Source organism: Leptodactylus fuscus, chromosome 2 (genome assembly GCF_031893055.1).
Source record: "Leptodactylus fuscus isolate aLepFus1 chromosome 2, aLepFus1.hap2, whole genome shotgun sequence".
Classification (NCBI taxonomy): domain Eukaryota; kingdom Metazoa; phylum Chordata; class Amphibia; order Anura; family Leptodactylidae; genus Leptodactylus; species Leptodactylus fuscus.
This window is the reverse complement of record NC_134266.1, coordinates 250,997,076-251,016,640: the sequence shown is the minus strand read 5'-3', so window position 1 is coordinate 251,016,640 and position 19,565 is coordinate 250,997,076. Positions and strand designations below refer to the sequence as shown.

Below are 19,565 nucleotides of genomic sequence, written 5' to 3'. Positions count from 1 at the left end.
ATGGTTCCGCCAGCCACATCCAATACTTCTATCATACTATATCCCAACCAAAAAGAGTGTGTGATGATCTGAGCATGATAGTTATCTTTGATTTTCATATATTATTCACTAATAAAGTAATAAAAGTAACAATTGTCACATATCGTAATGTCCATTGATTTCAATGGAGAGCAACGTGTCACACCAGACCTGCTCTCCACTTAAATCCAGGATAAGACCAACTTATTGTCAGGATCAGAGGAATATCCAGAGAATGTGCTGGTTGTAGTATAGTGTCTATATCCGATCAATGTATGAACAGTATACAGTAAGCTTCTAGGCGGCCTCTATAGGTGGCTGCAGGCAGACCTCTATAATAGAAGACTAATAGATACCTGTGTCTCCTGGTGATAATAAGACAGTGCCGGGAACCTGCCCTTACTTCTGAATTTTGAGCTTCCGACAATGATGGGCTTACTGGCAGTCACCGGTACATACAGGTCTCTGGGATACGTCTCGCAGACCTGAAAAGCACAATACACAGTAACACAATAATGACAATGTTGAGAATCTCAATGTCAATATTTTTGCTGTATTTTCCCTCGTAACACAGAGGACTCTTTCTTTAATACCTTTTTTATGTAGATTGTTAGCCTCATATAGGGATCACAATGTACATTTTTTTTCCTATCAGTATGTCTTTTGTAGAATGGGAGGAAATCCCCGCAAACATGGAAAGAACTTACAAACTCCTTGCAGATGTTGTTTCTGGCGGGACTCGAACCCAGGACTCCAGCGCTGCAAGACTGCAGTGCTAACCACTGAGTCACCGTGTTGCCCCCTTTTTTTTTTTTTATACCATTTTTATAGAAATATTTTTCTTTCTTTTTTACATTAGAGGCAATATCGACAAAAACATTATTTTATTTTCTTATTCTTTAAATGAACAAATTCCGACTGTAATAAAATATAAAGAATGGACTTGTTTTGCTTGTATTATTTAATGCACATGTAAAGTCTTGAATATGTAGTTTAGCAATGACAATGTTTTTTTTGTTACTTTGATTTGTTAATACTCAGCAGCTCGGCTATGCCAGGGGTGACTTGTGGTCACCAGGTCTCATTAATTCTGGATTTACTCACTATATAGTGCTCATGAAGCTCTATGTGACTGCAAATGAGAACATGGCAGCTGTTATAAACACCTTGTCTTCCAGTCGGGCTCGTGGCCGTCTCTGACAACTGGCCACCCAACTTGCTATTGCTAGACTGAAGGAGCTTTATAGGGATACAGGTAGTATGTCGCTAAACCAGCAACACAGATAGGTCAGGCTCACCTGAACGTAACAATGTGCCTCCATTGCCTCTCATTTAATGCATTATATGCAAATGCACAGCCTGGAGCACCGAGGGCGGCTCCGTTGCTCCAAACGTCTATACAGCAGACTGCTCTAATGCTTCCTCCTTCCCCTTCCTTCTTTAAGTAACAAGGCCAAGCTATGCTGAAACCTTACCTGGTCTTGTGTTCTCGCATTCATGCCAGTGTATTAGAGCAGCGTTGGGCATAGCATTTTGGAGCAATGGTCCACCCTCGGTGCTCCAGACTGCTCATTTGAATATTTGGAAATACATGAATATTTCGGCAGGGGAGGCATGAATTTTCATGGGGAAAAAGGTGTTACATTATGGTTTAATATGCCTTACCCTTATAAACCTGCTCTGTACATTAACTACATTCTGGATGTACAGCCTAGAATCAAGCTCCTTATAGGTATGGCACATAGTCTTAGGGGGGAGGGGGGGTTACTGGGATCAAAATATATGGTCTACTAGCTTTTACCCGTGACTTCGTCTGCGGTGATTTGAGAATTGGGCGGACACAGACGTGTGAAACTGTAAAAGTGCTTTAAAAAGTTTGGTGGGCTAGAAAATGTGATGTGTTATATTGTGTATGTAGTGATACAGACAATGTGATGTGTTATATTGTGTATGTAGTGATACAGACAATGTGATGTGTTATATTGTGTATGTAGTGACACAGACAATGTGATGTGTTATATTGTGTATGTAGTGATACAGACAATGTGGTGTGTTATATTGTGTATGTAGTGATACAGACAATGTGTTATATTGTGTATGTAGTGATACAGACAATGTGATGTGTTATATTGTGTATGTAGTGATACAGACAATGTGATGTGTTGTGTATGTAGTGATACAGACAATGTGATGTGTTATATTGTGTATGTAGTGATACAGACAATGTGATCTGTTATATAGTGGAAAGCTATATGTAAATGTAAGTTATATTGTGTATGTAGTGATACAGACAATGTGATGTGTTATATTGTGTATGTAGTGATACAGACAATGTGATCTGTTATATAGTGGAAAGCTATATGTAAATGTAAGTTATATTGTGTATGTAGTGATACAGACAATGTGATGTGTTATATTGTGTATGTAGTGATACAGACAATGTGATCTGTTATATAGTGGAAAGCTATATGTAAATGTGAGTTATATTGTGTATGTAGTGATACAGACAATGTGATGTGTTATATTGTGTATGTAGTGATACAGACAATGTGATCTGTTATATAGTGGAAAGCTATATGTAAATGTGAGTTATATTGTGTATGTAGTGATACAGACAATGTGATGTGTTATATTGTGTATGTAGTGATACAGACAATGTGATCTGTTATATAGTGGAAAGCTATATGTAAATGTGAGTGAGTAGAGTGAGGGCTATTCCTGAGGTGACAGTAAGGAGTGTGCAGGCAGGTTGAGGCAGGAAATGCCAGGCAGTGTGTGTCTATAGCTGGGGCTAGGAGTCCTGCTTTTGTGAGTCTCCTGCTAGGAAGCCATGTTGTTTAGTGGCACCAAAAGTAGCCTATGACTCAATCCTAAGGGGAAACTATGTTTGTGGAAAATTGCACGCAAATCCGTCCAGGCGTTTTAGCGTGATTGAGGAACAAACATCCAAACTCACAAACATCTAGGATGGGCCATCAACAGGAAACCGGTGGGAGTCTGATACCCATGATACCCACCAACCAGCTGCCATGCAATGTGGACTATTGATTATATACATGGGTTCGTATATCCATAAGTCATCTACTTAGGAGCTTTTCACTTTAATGGGACAAAGCTATAATACCCTACATCTACTAAATAGAGGGCGTGCGTGCAGGTAGCCAGTGAGCAATTACATTTACCAGAGCACTGCAGCCCCTTCAAACAGTGTTGGGGTGCACAGGGTCTTACTCCCACCAGCAATATCCTGATACCTGAAAACACTAGGTAGTGGCATATACTGCATTTCCCTCGTATGTTAGCACTGGACGTATTCAGCGGCAGATGTGATCCGATAAGAACCCGTAGGATATTGCAGTGAACCATCTCTTGTACCACAGACATCCATTTACCTTATAATCTCTGTTCACATCAGACAGTTTCCAGTAATCATTAGGAAGTCCCATCCGCTCATACTCATCCTTCAGATCAATGCACTGCCAGCCGAGAACCCGCTCTGCCTCCTTCTGCTTGGGGTTGTACGAAAATGCGTAGAGATCTTCATACCTGACTAATAGACAAGTAATAGTGACACATTAATGGCGTCATACACTTGTAGACTGTAAGGACATTGTACTTCAAATTTAAAGGGGATTTATGGACCCCTGACCTGTTTCGGTAAATCCTGACATAGGCCACCGTCACTCGGCTGTGAGATGGGGTCCGTATTTGTGCTGGACATACTGGCTTGTATACTAGGCCGGGAGATGGGCAAAAATCTGCCTCCTATTCATTTCAATGGGAAGCAGACTATGATTTTTTTTTTTTTTTTAGTAAGTCCCTTTGAAATGAATTGGAAATTGGCTGGTGCAGAATTTGCAAAATTTGGACAAGTAGAGAAATTCTGCTTGGAATTCCTTTAGCGGAGTTATTCAGTGTGTACAAACTTCGCTGTAGCTTTCTCTGCTATATTGTTTTCAGAAATACTATTTACTTCTATGCAAGTTACAAAAACAGCATAAATTTCGTCCGGCTGTTTCCGTACTCCTGGACGCTTCAATGGCCACAGAGATGAATATTCTAATTTCAGTCGTGAAAGGGTAAAATGTGAATACCCCTTTAAAGACGACTTTTTCCATCTCTACCAACTCTTTGGATTATTTAATAGATTCTGTTCCACAGATTCCAGCACAGTTGGATTTTTTTTCTCTAGCCCCACCATTCACGAGCTATCAGTGGTGTTCGTTTTAGCACACAATATCGGGGTCTCTCCCTGTCAGGTGGGTGGTCCTGGGATGGAGCAGATAGTCTGGGACCGCCCACCTGACAGTACAGAACCTAATTAGCATATTGAATACTGAAACTGAACTGACTGCTCAGGGCTAGTGAATGACTACTAAGGGCTAGAAAAATTTTTTCAACTGCACCGAAATGTGTGGAGTGACACCTATTGAGGAATGGGTGCAAAGAGTTGGACTTGGCGAAAGGTTCTCTTTAATCAGAATTCCCTAAAAGGTTATTTGAAAATGCGTCTCCTAAATCAATCTAAGGACTAACTTGACAGCCCATGGCTTATGTTCATCCTGCATTATCATGAACAGAATACCAGCACTGCAGTGAAGACTGACACATACAGACAGAGAAGGAATTGAACTGAAAAATGGGAGAACTTACATGCCACTCAGAGGCTTTAGAAAGCTGGGTGACCTAAGGGCACTGGAGAACTATTGTTTAGGACCCTGCAACTGTTCATCTTCATGAATTTTATTTCAAGTTTCTTAAGGGTCAGGGAATCGCACAATGTAACTAGCAAAATTCAGCAAAATCTGGATCTAGTCTTACCTGGCCTGGAAAGTTGCAGCAGAGAGTTGTAGATGTCATGGCAGTCTCGCTCTCGGGGCACTATGAAATGCACCACACGGAAGTTCTTGCACTGGATCACTAGGGGGCAGCCTGTAGTCGTGAGGGCCAGTTTCTCCACGGCAGCAATGTGATGGTGTAAAATCTAAAGCAGACCAGGAACACATTTTACAGTCAGGTGGAGAATAACCCTTAACCCAATAAACACGTCCACATGTATCCGGTCTCCCTGAGTCCTGTTCAGATGTGCACGTAAAATCATGAACACAAGTTTTATATTGATCCAATCAATTCCAGTCACTTTTTGTTTTCAACTCCCGAGAGTAGAAAACCTAATTAGCATATTGGACATATAATAGCTCTGTTCATCCTGATCCTCCTGATACATGAGTATAACAACTGGTCTATGGTACTAAATTACATGGGAAGAGAATTAGGAGAACCGGGGTAAGTAAGGAGATGTGGCCATACATGGCTTCTAGAGTCTGGGAAGACCCAGGGGACCATCACTATATAGTCAGCAAGCACCGCCAGTCTCTCCTTGTGACAGTCTTCTGTTTTTGGGGGTCACCCAGACACTGCATTAGGTACTTGAGACCAAGTTTAAAGGAAACATCCACTTTTTTCAAGCTGGACCTGGTGGTTCAGGACTGGTTCACATGATCAGAACCTGCAACCAACCCCCCCAGGTTCCTCCATTTGCTCTCTGCTCCTGTTTTCGCAATTAGCTACACATACTATGGGGACTGGCAGACAACTATAAAAGAGGAGGCAAACAAGCCCGAAACCTCCAGGTGGCCCCTGTCCCCAATAGTAAGACTATGTCACCTATGCGTATGGGAGGGGGGAGGCACATAGAACCCTAACGACAATTAATAGGAATGACAAACATTTGTAATGCAGGACTCAAAGCAGAGGGGGCGCTGTGGAGTAGAGGAGTTAGTGGCCCCAATTTACCAATCGGTACATTCGTGTGAGGAAGCGCACGCTAACAGAGAGAACATACAAACTCCTTGCAGATGTTGTCCTTGCTTCGATTTGAACCCAGGACCCCCACTGCCCAGAAGAAGTCCAACTGATGGGACACCCATAAGTTGACCAATGTGCCTTCGCTTATTTTGGACATTAGGATCTAAGAGATTTTTGTTAAAATGTTTTAAATCAAAGCTTTCCAAGAGCCTTCACTTCCATGTTTTCCCAACAACACAGCCTTTAGATGGCTTATAATAAATGTCATATAAATGGTCAATGTAAACTACAGCTGGACAGGTACAATATAAGCCTTATATTGTACCTTATATTGTACCGGTCCAGCTGTAGTTTACACTGACCATTTATGGTGTTTTGTACAGTAGAATTTTCATATACATTTTTATCATTTGTCATGTTGAGGCCAAGTTCACATCTGCGCTGGAGTTTCGATTAGAGACTCCGCCACAAACACAGGGGAGAGAAAAGTCCTACACAGCTTCCAATATGAAAACAGCAGACACGGGACGGACCCATAAATAGTCAATGAGGTCTGCTGATAACTGCTGTTTTAGGGAGGGTTCACACGGTGTAACGTGCCGTGTGATGTGGCACGTCTACACCGCGGGAGCTTTTGCGGGCCGTACACGCTCCCATTGATTTCAATGGGAGTGGGGATCGTATGCGCCGTGCTATTTTGCGGCCGCAAAATAGCGCGGTGTATACGATCCCCGCTCCCATTGAAATCAATGGGAGCGTGTACGGCCCGCAAAAGCTCCCGCAGCGTAGACGTGCCACATCACGCGGCACGTTACACCGTGTGAACCCTCCCTTAGTTGTCAGGCTTTCCATCGTTTGGGTTGGGGTTAAAATGTGAACCTAACCTAAAGTGGGATTTTCATGTATTTATTTATTAGGTGGTGGTGGGGGGTAGTTTTACTTTTAAATTTTATTGAATTTAATTTCACATTTTTTTATTTTTTCTTGTAGAGGGGGGGGACTCATCATATACAGCTCCATTCTACACTGGAGGAGGACCATTATATACAAACCCACCCCTCTCCATTATGCACCAGAGGTGGGTGCAGAGAAGCTACATATACAGTTCCCCCATTATGGAGAATATAGCTCTTCCTGCCCCTGTACTGTATATAGCAATTCCTTTCTCCCCTGCCCCTGTACTATATACAGCAATTCCTTTTCCCCCCTCCCCCAGTATATATCATTGCTATATCCTGCCTGCCACATATCACTCCCTCCCACACTGCCCCAGCTGTTAGACCCTTAGTCACCCACTGCCCCAGGTAGGGGGGGGCAGTTTTGGAGATTGTCCCCAGCCTTCGGGATGAGCGGGTCACTGTAGGGCCCAGCCATTCTGCAGGAAGGGATTTACTCTGGCACTGGATGATAAGTCCCCGGGGTCATGAGAAGAGACCAGGAGACACTCGGCAGTGCGGGTAATTTCACAATTTTTTCATCACTTACACAATGATTATGAAAAGAGATGAGCAAGTAGTGAAATATTCAAGATTTGATATTCGTTTCGAGTAGAATCTCAATATTCGACTACTCGATTGAATATCGAATCCCATTATAGTCTAAGGGAAAAAATGCTCATTTCAGGGGAAACCACTATTCGACTAAAGGAGAGTCACCAAGTCCACGAGTAGCAGGAGGAGTGTGTTTAGGAGGAGCGCTGTGCAGTTAAAGCGCACGGACCCCATTATAGTCTATGGGGTCTGTGCGCTTTAACTACACAGCGCTTGCAGTTGCACAGATAAAAAGTAAGCTCCCTCGTAACCGCAAGCTGCCAGCTCTCCCGACTAGCAAAGACGAGCCCGCGGCAAATCAACGCTGGCTCTGCAGCAGGCTCATCTTTGCTAGTTGGGAGAGCTGGCAGCTTGGTGTTACGAGGGAGCTGACTTTTTTTCATAGGAATGCATTTACCAGCGTTGATTGGCCAGTGTACAGCATACGGCCAATCAACGCTGCTTCTGCCAGAGGCTCGTCTGTGAGGAGGCGGAGTCTAAGATCAGACCACAACAGTCTCCATTGTGGTCCAATCTTAGACTCCGCCTCCTCACAAATGAGCCTCCAGCAAGACCAGCGTTGATTGGCTGAATGCTGTACTCTGGCCAATCAATGTTGGTCAATGCATTTCTATGAGAAAAAGTCAGCTCCCGCATAAACGCAAGCTGCCAGCTCTCCCGACTAGCAAGGACGAGCCTGCTGCAGAACCAGCGTTGATTTGACGAATGCTATACACTGTATAGCATTTGGCCAATCAACACTGGTCCTGAATCGAATCTTTACTGCGAATAGCGATAGTATTCGAACGAGTACGAGTATTTCGAATACCGTAGTATTCGATCGAATACCTACTCGACCGAATACTACTCGCTCATCTCTAATTATGAATAATTAGCATTCTAATGCAATGTTGCCTGTCCCTGTATATTGTTACACCAACAGACAGAATACTGGGGCATGCATCTGGCACAGCCTAATAGGTAGATGGTTCTGGTTTCTAAGGGGTCCAGGAAAGTCATCCACAGTGACAATGCCTCCATGGGTTAAGCTCCTCAGACACTACCGTCCAAGGCATCTAAGGTACACAAAGTGTTAAAGGTATTGTGTAATCTTGACAAAGAACCCTGGGTCAGATGAGGAACCCAAGCAGAGAACCCATGTGTATGACATCAAAACACCCTTAAAGGTCATATGTAAATGCTATATAGTAATGCGAAAACCCCTCTCATTGACATCAATCGTACTTCATTATAAGTAAAACTGTTTGCTGATTGTGTAATAATAGAGAGTATGGGTTAGATAAGACGGGTACACGTGCCACGCGGTCACAGCCACTTACCCAGATCTCCTTCTGCAGCGAGTCTATAAACAGTAAGTGAGTAGCAGTGAGATACAAGGTGCCAGAAGTCGACTTGTTGCTTGGACTAAACCGATCCAATAACTTCACCTGCTCCACCTAGAAGACAAACACAACAAGACTGTTACATAAGACGTTACTAGTTGTATTATAGAGGACACTTGCACACCTAAATGCACATACACAATGATTGTCACACTCATTCTTTCTCCTGTTTAGAAAAATGACTAAAGATATTGCCAAGGAAAGGAAAAAAAAATCTGCTTTTATGGCACAAACTGCGCTATATTTGTCTGCGGATTGCAACTCAGCCCTATTTACTGCATTATTTATTAGTTATATCCCTTATATAGCACCAGCATATTCCGAAGCGCTGTACAGACGTTGTCCCATATAGGGCTCACAATCTAAGTTCCCTATCAATATGTCTTTGGGGTATGGGAAGAAACCAGAGTACCTGAAGGAAACCCACACAAATACTGGGAGCATAGAAACTCCTTGCAGATGTTGTCCTTGGTCGGATTTGCATGGCCATCGTCTACAACCCACAGACAAGCGCCGCTGTATCTGTAGTTCCATTTTTCATCCCTTCCCCATTCACTTTCTTATTACAGATAGTAGTCCTCCGCATGAGAGAGGACGGGGAGATTCCTAAAGATGATTTATGGGTGCTGCTATCCTGTTATTCTCAGGAAAAGGGGCGTCAGTATAAATGACTATGATGCTTGCAAGTCCAAGTACCTGCTCAGTGTTCAGACCGAGAAATACAGCCAATATATATTCCATATTTTTCAAACCAATGACGCCCATGTGAACCCGGCCTTATAGGGTAGACCTCAGTCTACAAAGTAAAAGCAAAAACTGAGCTCCAGAACTCTATGGGCGAGTGTGGCAGGACCCGGGCGTCTGTGGTGTCTATGTTGAGCAACTAGTGTTGCTGAATGTTGATCAGCAACTTGCGGACCGTAAAATCGTTACGGTCGTGTAAGACCAGCCTTATAGTCAGTCAAAATATTATAATATATTGGCCAGAATTTGTGCAAAGTGTCTGAACACCGTAATAAAAATGGGGGTGAAATCAGCGGTATAGCTATAAGGGATGCAGTGGCAGTAGTCGCTACCGGGCCCTGGAATCTTAGGAGGTCCTAAAGCTCCCACCACCGCAAAAAATATAGCACATCGTATTAAGGGGCCCGATAATAGATTTTGCATTGAGGCCCAAGAGCTTCACGTTACATCTCTGGGTGGACTGTCGCATATTTGGGCGACCCCTCTGGTTCATGAGGGTCTGACTGTTCCCTGGTATGGGATAGGGCTAGATAATCTCCCACTCATCCTTACTGTAGGACTGCCCTAGATGCTGCTTCTCACAAAAGGTATTTTAGCTGGGCACTTCCCCCAAAAACAACAACCCCAATACCAAAGTAACCTCTATATCTGGCCTGCAGTGCCCTGATCCACAACAGGGCAGAATGTGACTGGTTATCCCTCGCTTCAGCCGAATATTTGCCGCTACTTACTCCCTGACAACAATGAGGACATTCATCCGAGATTACAACAAAGAAAGCAGCCGACCCTGTGTCTGAAACGGAAGCGTTGGGCAACAGCAGATGTGGTTGCTGCTATAACCATACAAATAGAAACACATGCCAAGTGCAAAAAGCAATTCATACAGTGCCAATGGATGACAAGTCAAGGCAGTGTGTGGCACAGCGCCCGCACATCCTGTGACTGCACTGCTTATGGCTATCAAAAAATCATAAAGTGCAGGTTCACCTCCGACCACGAATTTAAAGTCTAGGCACATTAACAATTTTCATTAAAAAATTAGCAATTCCTAAATACATTTCATTACTTCCCTTATTAGTGAGCTAGAGCCTGTTTATACGCCACACCTGTATTCTTAATTCTGCAGTTATTGAAAACAGTCAATGACTTATTCAAGGGCAAATGTTTGCACCTGGAAAAAGTGGGCAAGTACCAGGGACCACTGCGACTGTGGCCTGCTTGGAGGGTTATTTTGGTATCTAGAAAATGCACTGAAAGAATTAACTAGCTACTGCCTGGCTATTTGGAGACTGAGTGATGACATCACTCCTTACTAATCGGTCTTCCCCTCACTAAAATCTCCCCTCTTCAATCTATTCTGAATGCAGCTGCCAGGCTCATCTATCAGTCTAGACACTACAGCGATGCCTCGGGTCTGTGCCAGTCCCTACATTGTCTGCCTATTCATTATAGAATAAAATATAAAGTTATCCCCCTCATCCACAAGGCTCTCCATAATGCCGCACCTCCCTACATTTCCTCCCTCATCTCTGTCTACCGCCCAACCCATGTTCTCCGCTCACTCAATGAACTAACACTTACATCCTCTATTATCAGAGCCTCCCACGCTCGTATACAAGACTTCTCCCGAGCTGCACCACTTCTCTGGAATGCTCTACCCCAGACAATCAGATTAACTCCCAATTTCTACAGCTTCAAATGCAGACTAAAGACACATCTTATCAGACAGGCCTATCACAATTCCTAATGTAAACCCTTCCGTACTGTAATTAGAATCCCTAAAATGAACCTTCCTCTGTTCCTGCTCCCACATTACCCCACATGATATGATGCCATCTCAGGCTAACATTATATGTCCAGGCACCATCCACATGTTAAAGGACACGACTGGTGACGGCTCATACAGTTTTATGTTTGTGTAATGACAGTCACCTCTATTACAAAATTGTCTGACCTCTGTATAAGCAATGCCGCCCCTGCTATCTCTTGTGTCACCCCCTCTACCTCATAGATTGTAAGCTCTTGTGAGCAGGGCCCTCAGTCCCATTGTGTGAAATGACGTTCTTTGTAATGTATCTTTCTGTCTGTATTTGAACCCTATAAATTGTACAGCGCTGCAGAATATGTTGGCGCTATAGAAATAAAATTTATTATCACCACACTTGATGAGCAAAGTGATGTCACTGGGCAGCTTCATCAGCCTTAGTTAGCCAGCTTGACCTTCATCCCAGGTATGGGACTCCTAGAATCAGACTTACCTATAAAGCTAGGAGTCCCTGCATCCCAGTGACATTCTACTCTGTACAATAACCAGGGATGTTGCAGGGACTCCTAGAAACATACATAGCTATTATTCTAGGAGTCCTGCATCCGGCATGAAGGTCAGTAATATAAACCCAGCCAACACACAGACTTAGTTTCAAGGTGAAATTCAGTCGTGTGAATCTATCCTTAGGCTGCATTCAGAAGTCCAAGGTGAAAAACGGCTGGGCCAACTTACACCCGAGGAGCACTCATTTTCAGGGCTCCCCCATAAATCTGTATATATGGAGGGGCCCATGAAAACGGACAAAAACAGAACACGACTTGTAACAGACCAATTTAATGCTCCTGTGTCATTGCTGCCCTGTCATGTGAACATAGCCAGTAGTGAGCTGTGTCGCCATTGTATTCCTTTACGTTGTTTATTATTAATTCTGTATTCTCCACAATGCCGCACCTCCCTACATTTCTTCCCTCATCTCTGTCTACCGCCCAACCCGTGCTCTCCGCTCACTCAATGACCTAACACTTACATCCTCTATTATCAGAACCTCCCACGCTCGTATACAAAACTTCTCCCAAGCTGCACCACTTCTCTGGAATGCTCTACCCCGGACAATCAGATTAACTCCCAATTTCTACAGTTTCAAGCGCAAACTAAAGACACATCTTTTCAGACAGGCTTATCACAATTCCTTATGTAAACCCTTCCGTACTGTAATTAGAATCCCTAAAATGAACCCTCCTCTGTTCCAGCTCCCACATTACCCCACATGATATGATGTCATCTCAGACTAACTCTATATGTCAAGGCACCATCCACATGTTAAAGGACACGACTGGTGATGGCTCATACAGTTTTATGTTTGTGTAATGACAGTCACCTCTATTACAAAAGTGTCTGACCTCTGCATAAGCAATGCCGCCCCTGCTACCTCTTGTGTCACCCCCTCTACCTCATAGATTGTAAGCTCTTGCGAGCAGGGCCCTCAGTCCCATTGTGTGAAATGAATTTCTTTGTAATGTATCTTTCTGTCTGTATTTGAACCCTACAAACTGTACAGCTCTGCGGAATATGTTGGCTCTATATAAATAAAATTTATTATTCTTACTTATTCTCCTGTTACCACCCACACGATTTTTCAGACTTGCCCAAAAAACTCAACCATCAACAAAAACGTAATATTTTTACACTAGCATTGCCTAGAAACAAACAGACGGACCACTGAAAAATCGGTTACATACGAGCTCTGCGGACCCCATTGCCTATAATGGTGTCCGTCAGGTGTTTGCCATTTTAAAAGTGGCGGACAAAAAAGCTGTGTGTGCGGGACTTTTTCATCCTCCGATTTCAGGCAAACGTTGGGATGGTGGAATCTTCTACGGAAACTCTGATGTAAATATAAGTAAAAACAAGGGCGGACGTCACACACCTCGGCTTCACCCTTAGGGTACTGGTCAATATCCAGGTGCTGTCAAATCCCAGCCACCAAGGACAACATGAGATTGAAGGTAAAACAGCTGTACATTGTTGCAGCAACATCTACTGTACCCTTAGGCTGAGGTCACACATTGCAGAAAAGGTGAAATTTTTAGCTACAAGCTTTTAGGGCTTATTGCAAAATCGTACACGAAGGTGCAAACAGTAACCAGCAATAATTAGGGAATGTCTCACAATGTAATTGAAGACGTGGACAAACCGCAGGCACCACATCTCATTTGTTTATCCATAATGACCAGCAATAAGAATCGCCAGCAGCAAATTTTTGGGACACTTGTTTACTAGGTTTAACCAGAATTAGAGCTGGACAGTTGTCACCTAAATTATAATCATGATGAATTGGGCATTTTACCTTGATTATGATTAATGGTGATTATTAAGCTCATACTCCTTTTCAAGTATGAATGTGTTCGATGAACCTTGCGAGATGATCCAATATTAGAAACAATGTTACTCACCTCTCCTGGGCTCTGGCGACTCCTGTTCTCTTTGGGCCCTCTACCTGTCAGGCAGAAGACCAGAAGAGAAAAGGGAGGCACGCCAGAGTCTAATAGAGGTGACTGAGGCCTAGTTCACATCTGCATTCAGGTTTCCGTTCAGGGGGTACCCAAGTGGCCCTATACGCATTAAAAAGTGGTTATTTTGGAAACCTGTGGATCCCATAGACCAGTGGTCCCCAACCTTTTTTCACCAGGGACCAGTTTCAGCAAGACAATTTTTCTATGGCCCAGTGGGGGCGGGAAGGGGTGTGGTTGGGCGTGGGGTTGAGCATCGGGATGTAGATTAGAATCATGTACATATGAAAACACAAGAGAAAGTGCAAACTGACGGACACTGCAGATTATGAAGATGGCTACTGATGACGGATATCACTCCTAATGCTGCTATTAACTTCACGACAGCCTCACTACAGCTACATTACACATCACAGGGACAAGTGACGTGTAATGTAGTTGCCCAAAGTTTGGTAGGCGAGTGCGGGGTGGAGCCAAGACCCGCTGCATGTCCTGCTTAGTACTAGAATCCCGGACATACAGCGGGTCCCGGCTCAACCCCGCACTTTGCTCACCTTATCCTGATGAGCAACAACCAAGCATCAGTGTTGTGGCGGGTCCTGGCTCAACCCCGGGCACTCGCCGGCTCCACAGCAGCTGCTGACTCCTCGCCGCCGGTACGCGGACCGGTGCAACATACCCCGCGGCCCGATACCAGTCCACAGACCGGCGGTTGAGGACCCCTGCCATAGGACTATAATGGGGCCCGTGTGGTTTCCATATGAGGAGAGAAGAGTTCCTTGTAGGACTTTCCTCTCCGCATGTTTCAGGCGGAAACCACCCGGACCACATTATAGTCTGTGGGGTCCGCGGGTTTCCCAGATAACTGCTTTTTAATCCATATAGGTTTCCATTCGGGGTGGACTCCCTGAACACAGATGTGAACCGGGCCTAACACGGTTCTTAATGTTTGATCGCCTCCCCTGGGCCTCCGCTTATTACACTCTGCAGAGACCCCAGAGTATAGGAGTAGCAGTTTTAGGACAAATGAATCTGTAGGCGTCACCTCGCGGATATTGCAATAAACAAACTGAAACTAAATCGCTTCATGTATCCGGCCTGACGTTCAGTTTTTGTTATTTTGTTTTTATTAATTGATCATCTCTAACGAGAAATTGACTTTACGGGATGCTAATTTGCAGTCTATAAGATCCCATTCTATACATTATACCTGTTCAGTGCAGATCCTGTAACACAATACACCATAAGTGACACATAAGCACTGGCAGGGACCTCTGCTTGTAAACACCATGACTGCAGCCAGAGAGCTGACCATGCAATGCCACCCATACCCTGTGCACCCTCTGCCCAGCTCTGACACTGCACCTACTGCACACACAGCCCTGGCAGTCACTCAGTACCTTGGTGGTTCGGATGTGCTCCATGTCTGGGCCTGCCTCTCATGTACCATGGACCGGTGAAGGCTACAGCTCGCCCCGTCCTCCTCTCTTCCTGCTGCCAGAGCCGCAAACACTTCCTGCTATGATCAATGCAACAAGGAGTCTGCGGCGGCGCAGTAACGTCCTGGGGTATACCAGCGCGACCATGTGTCCACCTGTGGTACTGCATGGCTTGTATTAATAATACACAAACAATAATGTTTGTCTTGTTCTGCCATAGCAGCAGTGATACTTAATAATATATAGATATTCTAGAAATAATATTTAACATCACATTTATATACAATAAAATAAATTCAGAAAATATACCTAAAAATAGTCAAATAAAAATGTATTGTCATTTCTTACATGTAAGGGGTCCTCATATGGGTTGGTACAATTATAATAATACCAAATGTATGAGTTTTTTTATATTTTTCTAATTTTGCAGAATACAAACCCAGTTTAGTAAAAACAAACACAACAAAAAAAAAAATCTATTGTTTTTGCATCACCATCATCTGAGGGATATAACATTTTTTTTTTTTTTTGTAGATTGTGAGCCCCATATAGAGAACACAATATACATTTTTTTTCCTGTCAGTATGTCTTTGTACTATGGGAGGAAACCCACTCAAACATGAGGAGAACATAAAAGCTCCTTGCAGATGTTCCTGGCAGGATTTGAACCCAGGACTCCAGTGCTAACCACTGAGCCACCGTGTTGGATCTATGACATTTTTATTTTTGTGTCCACTGAGCTGATTAAGATATTGTTTTTGCAAGAGGAAATCTAATTTTTATGGGGACCATTTTGGGGTACAAATGACTTTTTGATCACATTTTATTCCATTTTTGGAGAAGCAAAGGGCAAAAAAAAATCATTATTTCTGGTGGTGTTTTTTTTCCCCATTATTTTATGGTGTCACTGTGCTGGTTAAATAATGCTTTAGTTTTATTGTACAAGTTGTTATGGACATGACAATATCAAATATGTTTGTTTTAACTTTTTTTTACATAGTGAAGAATTTTTCGTATCAAAAAGTATAAACTTTATTATAAAAGAATAAGTAGAAAAATCAAATGTCTTGTGACGCCTTGACACATCTACCGTAAGTATCAGAGGTATGTACAAATATGCAGGGATATACATGAGTACAGTGGCGAACTTTTGACATGGGGCCCCCCCGACCAACCCCCTCCTCCTCGCATTCCTGCGCGCTCTATTGTGTCCCTTAGTGGCCCCTGCACACAGTATTATGTCCCTCAGTGGCCCCTGCACACAGTATTATATCCCTTAGTGGCCCCTGCACACAGTATTATGTCCCTCAGTGGCCCCTGCACACAGTATTATGTCCCTCAGTGGCCCCTGCACACAGTATTATATCCCTTAGTGGCCCCTGCACACAGTATTATGTCCTTCAGTGGCCCCTGCACACAGTATTATGTCCTTCAGTGGCCCCTGCACACAGTATTATGTCCCTCCGTGGCCCCTGCACACAGTATTATGTCCCTCAGTGGCCCCTGCACACAGTATTATGCCCCATAGTGGCCCCTGCACACAGTATTATGTCCCTTAGTGGCCCCTGCACACAGTATTATGCCCCATAGTGGCCCCTGCACACAGTATTATGCCCCATAGTGGCCCCTGCACACAGTATTATATCCCATAGTGGCCCCTGCACACAGTATTATGTCCCTCAGTGGCCCCTGCACACAGTATTATGCCCCATAGTGGCCCCTGCACACAGTATTATGTCCCTTAGTGGCCCCTGCACACAGTATTATATCCCATAGTGGCCCCTGCACACAGTATTATGTCCCTCAGTGGCCCCTGCACACAGTATTATGACCCATAGTGGCCCCTGCACACAGTATTATGCCCCATAGTGGCCCCTGCACACAGTATTATGCCCCATAGTGGCCCCTGCACACAGTATTATATCCCATAGTGGCCCCTGCACACAGTATTATGTCCCTCAGTGGCCCCTGCACACAGTATTATGCCCCATAGTGGCCCCTGCACACAGTATTATGTCCCATAGTGGCCCCTGCACACAGTATTATGCCCCATAGTGGCCCCTGCACACAGTATTATGCCCCATAGTGGCCCCTGCACACAGTATTATGCCCCATAGTGGCCCCTGCACACAGTATTATGTCCCTCAGTGGCCCCTGCACACAGTATTATGCCCCATAGTGGCCCCTGCACACAGTATTATGCCCCATAGTGGCCCCTGCACACAGTATTATATCCCATAGTGGCCCCTGCACACAGTATTATGTCCCTCAGTGGCCCCTGCACACAGTATTATGCCCCATAGTGGCCCCTGCACACAGTATTATGTCCCTCAGTGGCCCCTGCACACAGTATTATGTCCCTCAGTGGCCCCTGCACACAGTATTATTGCCCCATAGTGGCCCCTGCACACAGTATTATGCCCCACTGTGGACACCCATAAACAATTATTATACTCTGGGGTCTTTTCAGACCCCAGAGTATAATAATCGGAGACCCAGGGGAATAAAAACATAAAAAAAACACTGTTACCTGTCCCCCGGCTCCACTGCAGTCCTCCGCTGTCAGCCTTCTTCAATGACGTCGGACGTCACATGACCCAGGACGCAGGCTGGATTCATGTGACGTCAGAGACATCAGACAACTAGGCCGAAGCCTGCCCGGAGCCTGTTGAGGTAAGTAACACAGTTTTTTATGTTCTTTACGTCTCCCGGGCCTCCGATTATACTCAGGGGTCTGAAAAGACCCCCCCGAGTATAATAATAGTCTTTGTGGAGCCCGCGGTGTCACTCCAGCCAGTAACGACCTATTAAGAAAAAAGGGAAAAAACGCGGCGGTAACGGCTGTCACCGGGCCCCCTAATATCTCGGGCCCTGTGGCAGCCGCTAGCACTGCTACCACGGTAGTTACGCCACTGCATGAGTAGTAGGTACATCCTACAACAACACGCTAAGAGCAGGGGTCAATGTCCGGGATTAGTTAAGCTATAGGAGAGCAGTAGTAAAGCATTATCATTACACAGTAATATATTATCTAGAATCCTGGGCGTAGGAGGATATCCACGGCTGCCCCACCAGGTAGAAGTGATCCATTGTACCTGTACAGATAGAATGAAGTTTTTCACATAATATGGAGGAATTAATTCTAGAGATCACCATAGGGAGCGATAAAATAGACTTACGCCTCCTCAAGGCAACATGAATCGTCGCTGCCAAGAGGACATATTGGATAAATCTGAAGCAGTGCTTTGGCTTTTGTGGTGACTTGTCACCCAGTAGGAAGGTTGGGATTCTGGACAACTGTAACCGGAGGTGTAACAATTGTGGTCACAAGGAGTGCGGCTGCAACCAGGCCCGGTGAGGTACAGGACCCGCGGCCAGCTGGAGATGGCCAGGGCCCGATACCACTATGACAGCTGTCGGAGAAAGCCTGGTTCCCCGACCACTATACATATTGTAAATGAAAAGGGGCCCCGGCATGTCACCTGGCCCCTTTTCAATAGATACTAGCCCAGGGGAGGTGATAAAATAATAAATAGATATATTCACATCTCCGCTGGTTACACCACTGGTTATGTAATACAGGGGGGAAGGGGGGAATACCGCTCAGCATATAATACTGTGTGGGGGGCACCCATTCAGCGGTTTGCACCCAGGCCCACAAGACACTTGGATGATGGTGTGAAGCCGGGACTAAAGGCCACCACCGGGCTTGTCCACCAAATATGTAGCATTGTGGATCAGGAAAGAAAATATCAGTCAAAGTCGCAATGACACTAAGGGGGTTGGTGGGTTTCCTGAATGGCCGTGAACGTCGTCAACTTCCTATTGGTAAGAAAAGAATGGAGATGAGCCAAGCCATGGTTTCTCCACCATGCACTCGTCAACAGTCCAGGCTCAAAGTGATAGTTGTAGAACAGGGGTGTCACAGGAGAGACCTTCGACTAGTTGGAATCTAAACCTTATGGTCCATCTTTTAGACATTTTAGCCCTATGTGGCCTAAACGCCGCAGAAAAATAATAAATAAAAACAAAAACACAGCATTTTACATTTACTGCAAGCTGGATAGGATTTCTACAAACATGCCTGTGCAATAGAGCCATAGTGCTAGTATGCACAGTGGGGGGTAGAGTTAGTTAGAAAGGGCTAGTAGTAGACAGGCGAACTAGGGAAACTGGAAAGGATTGGGGGGGGGGGGGTGAAGAAAGGGAGGTGGTGGTATTAAATCCCTTTAGACTAAGGCCTAATGGGCCAGAAACACTCCGCTAGTTCATGGAGTTTTCCTCCGCTGACTGTTACCATTCTATCTACAGGAAAACCACCGGCGATTCCGTAGATATAATTGACA

The 19,565-nt window shown here is 44.5% G+C and overlaps 1 protein-coding gene and 1 non-coding gene across 2 annotated transcripts in view; both read right to left on the bottom strand.

Moving 5' to 3' along the window:
* Positions 1 to 15,310, bottom strand: part of MTMR6 (myotubularin related protein 6) — a 34,433-nt gene extending 19,123 nt beyond the window's left edge. Inside the window, exons 1-5 of the mRNA XM_075266035.1 lie at positions 15,181 to 15,310; positions 8,696 to 8,812; positions 4,840 to 5,002; positions 3,411 to 3,568; positions 375 to 503 (exon numbers count right to left, since the gene is read on the bottom strand). Of these exons, the coding sequence (XP_075122136.1) occupies positions 375 to 503; positions 3,411 to 3,568; positions 4,840 to 5,002; positions 8,696 to 8,812; positions 15,181 to 15,204 (591 nt within the window). The 5' untranslated portion in view covers positions 15,205 to 15,310. The remainder of the gene's footprint in view (positions 1 to 374; positions 504 to 3,410; positions 3,569 to 4,839; positions 5,003 to 8,695; positions 8,813 to 15,180) is intronic.
* LOC142196423 (small nucleolar RNA SNORA35) lies at positions 7,152 to 7,283 on the bottom strand. The gene has a single exon (XR_012715238.1). It is a non-coding gene; the product is annotated as a small nucleolar RNA SNORA35 (small nucleolar RNA).
* Positions 15,311 to 19,565: the final 4,255 nt, after the last annotated feature.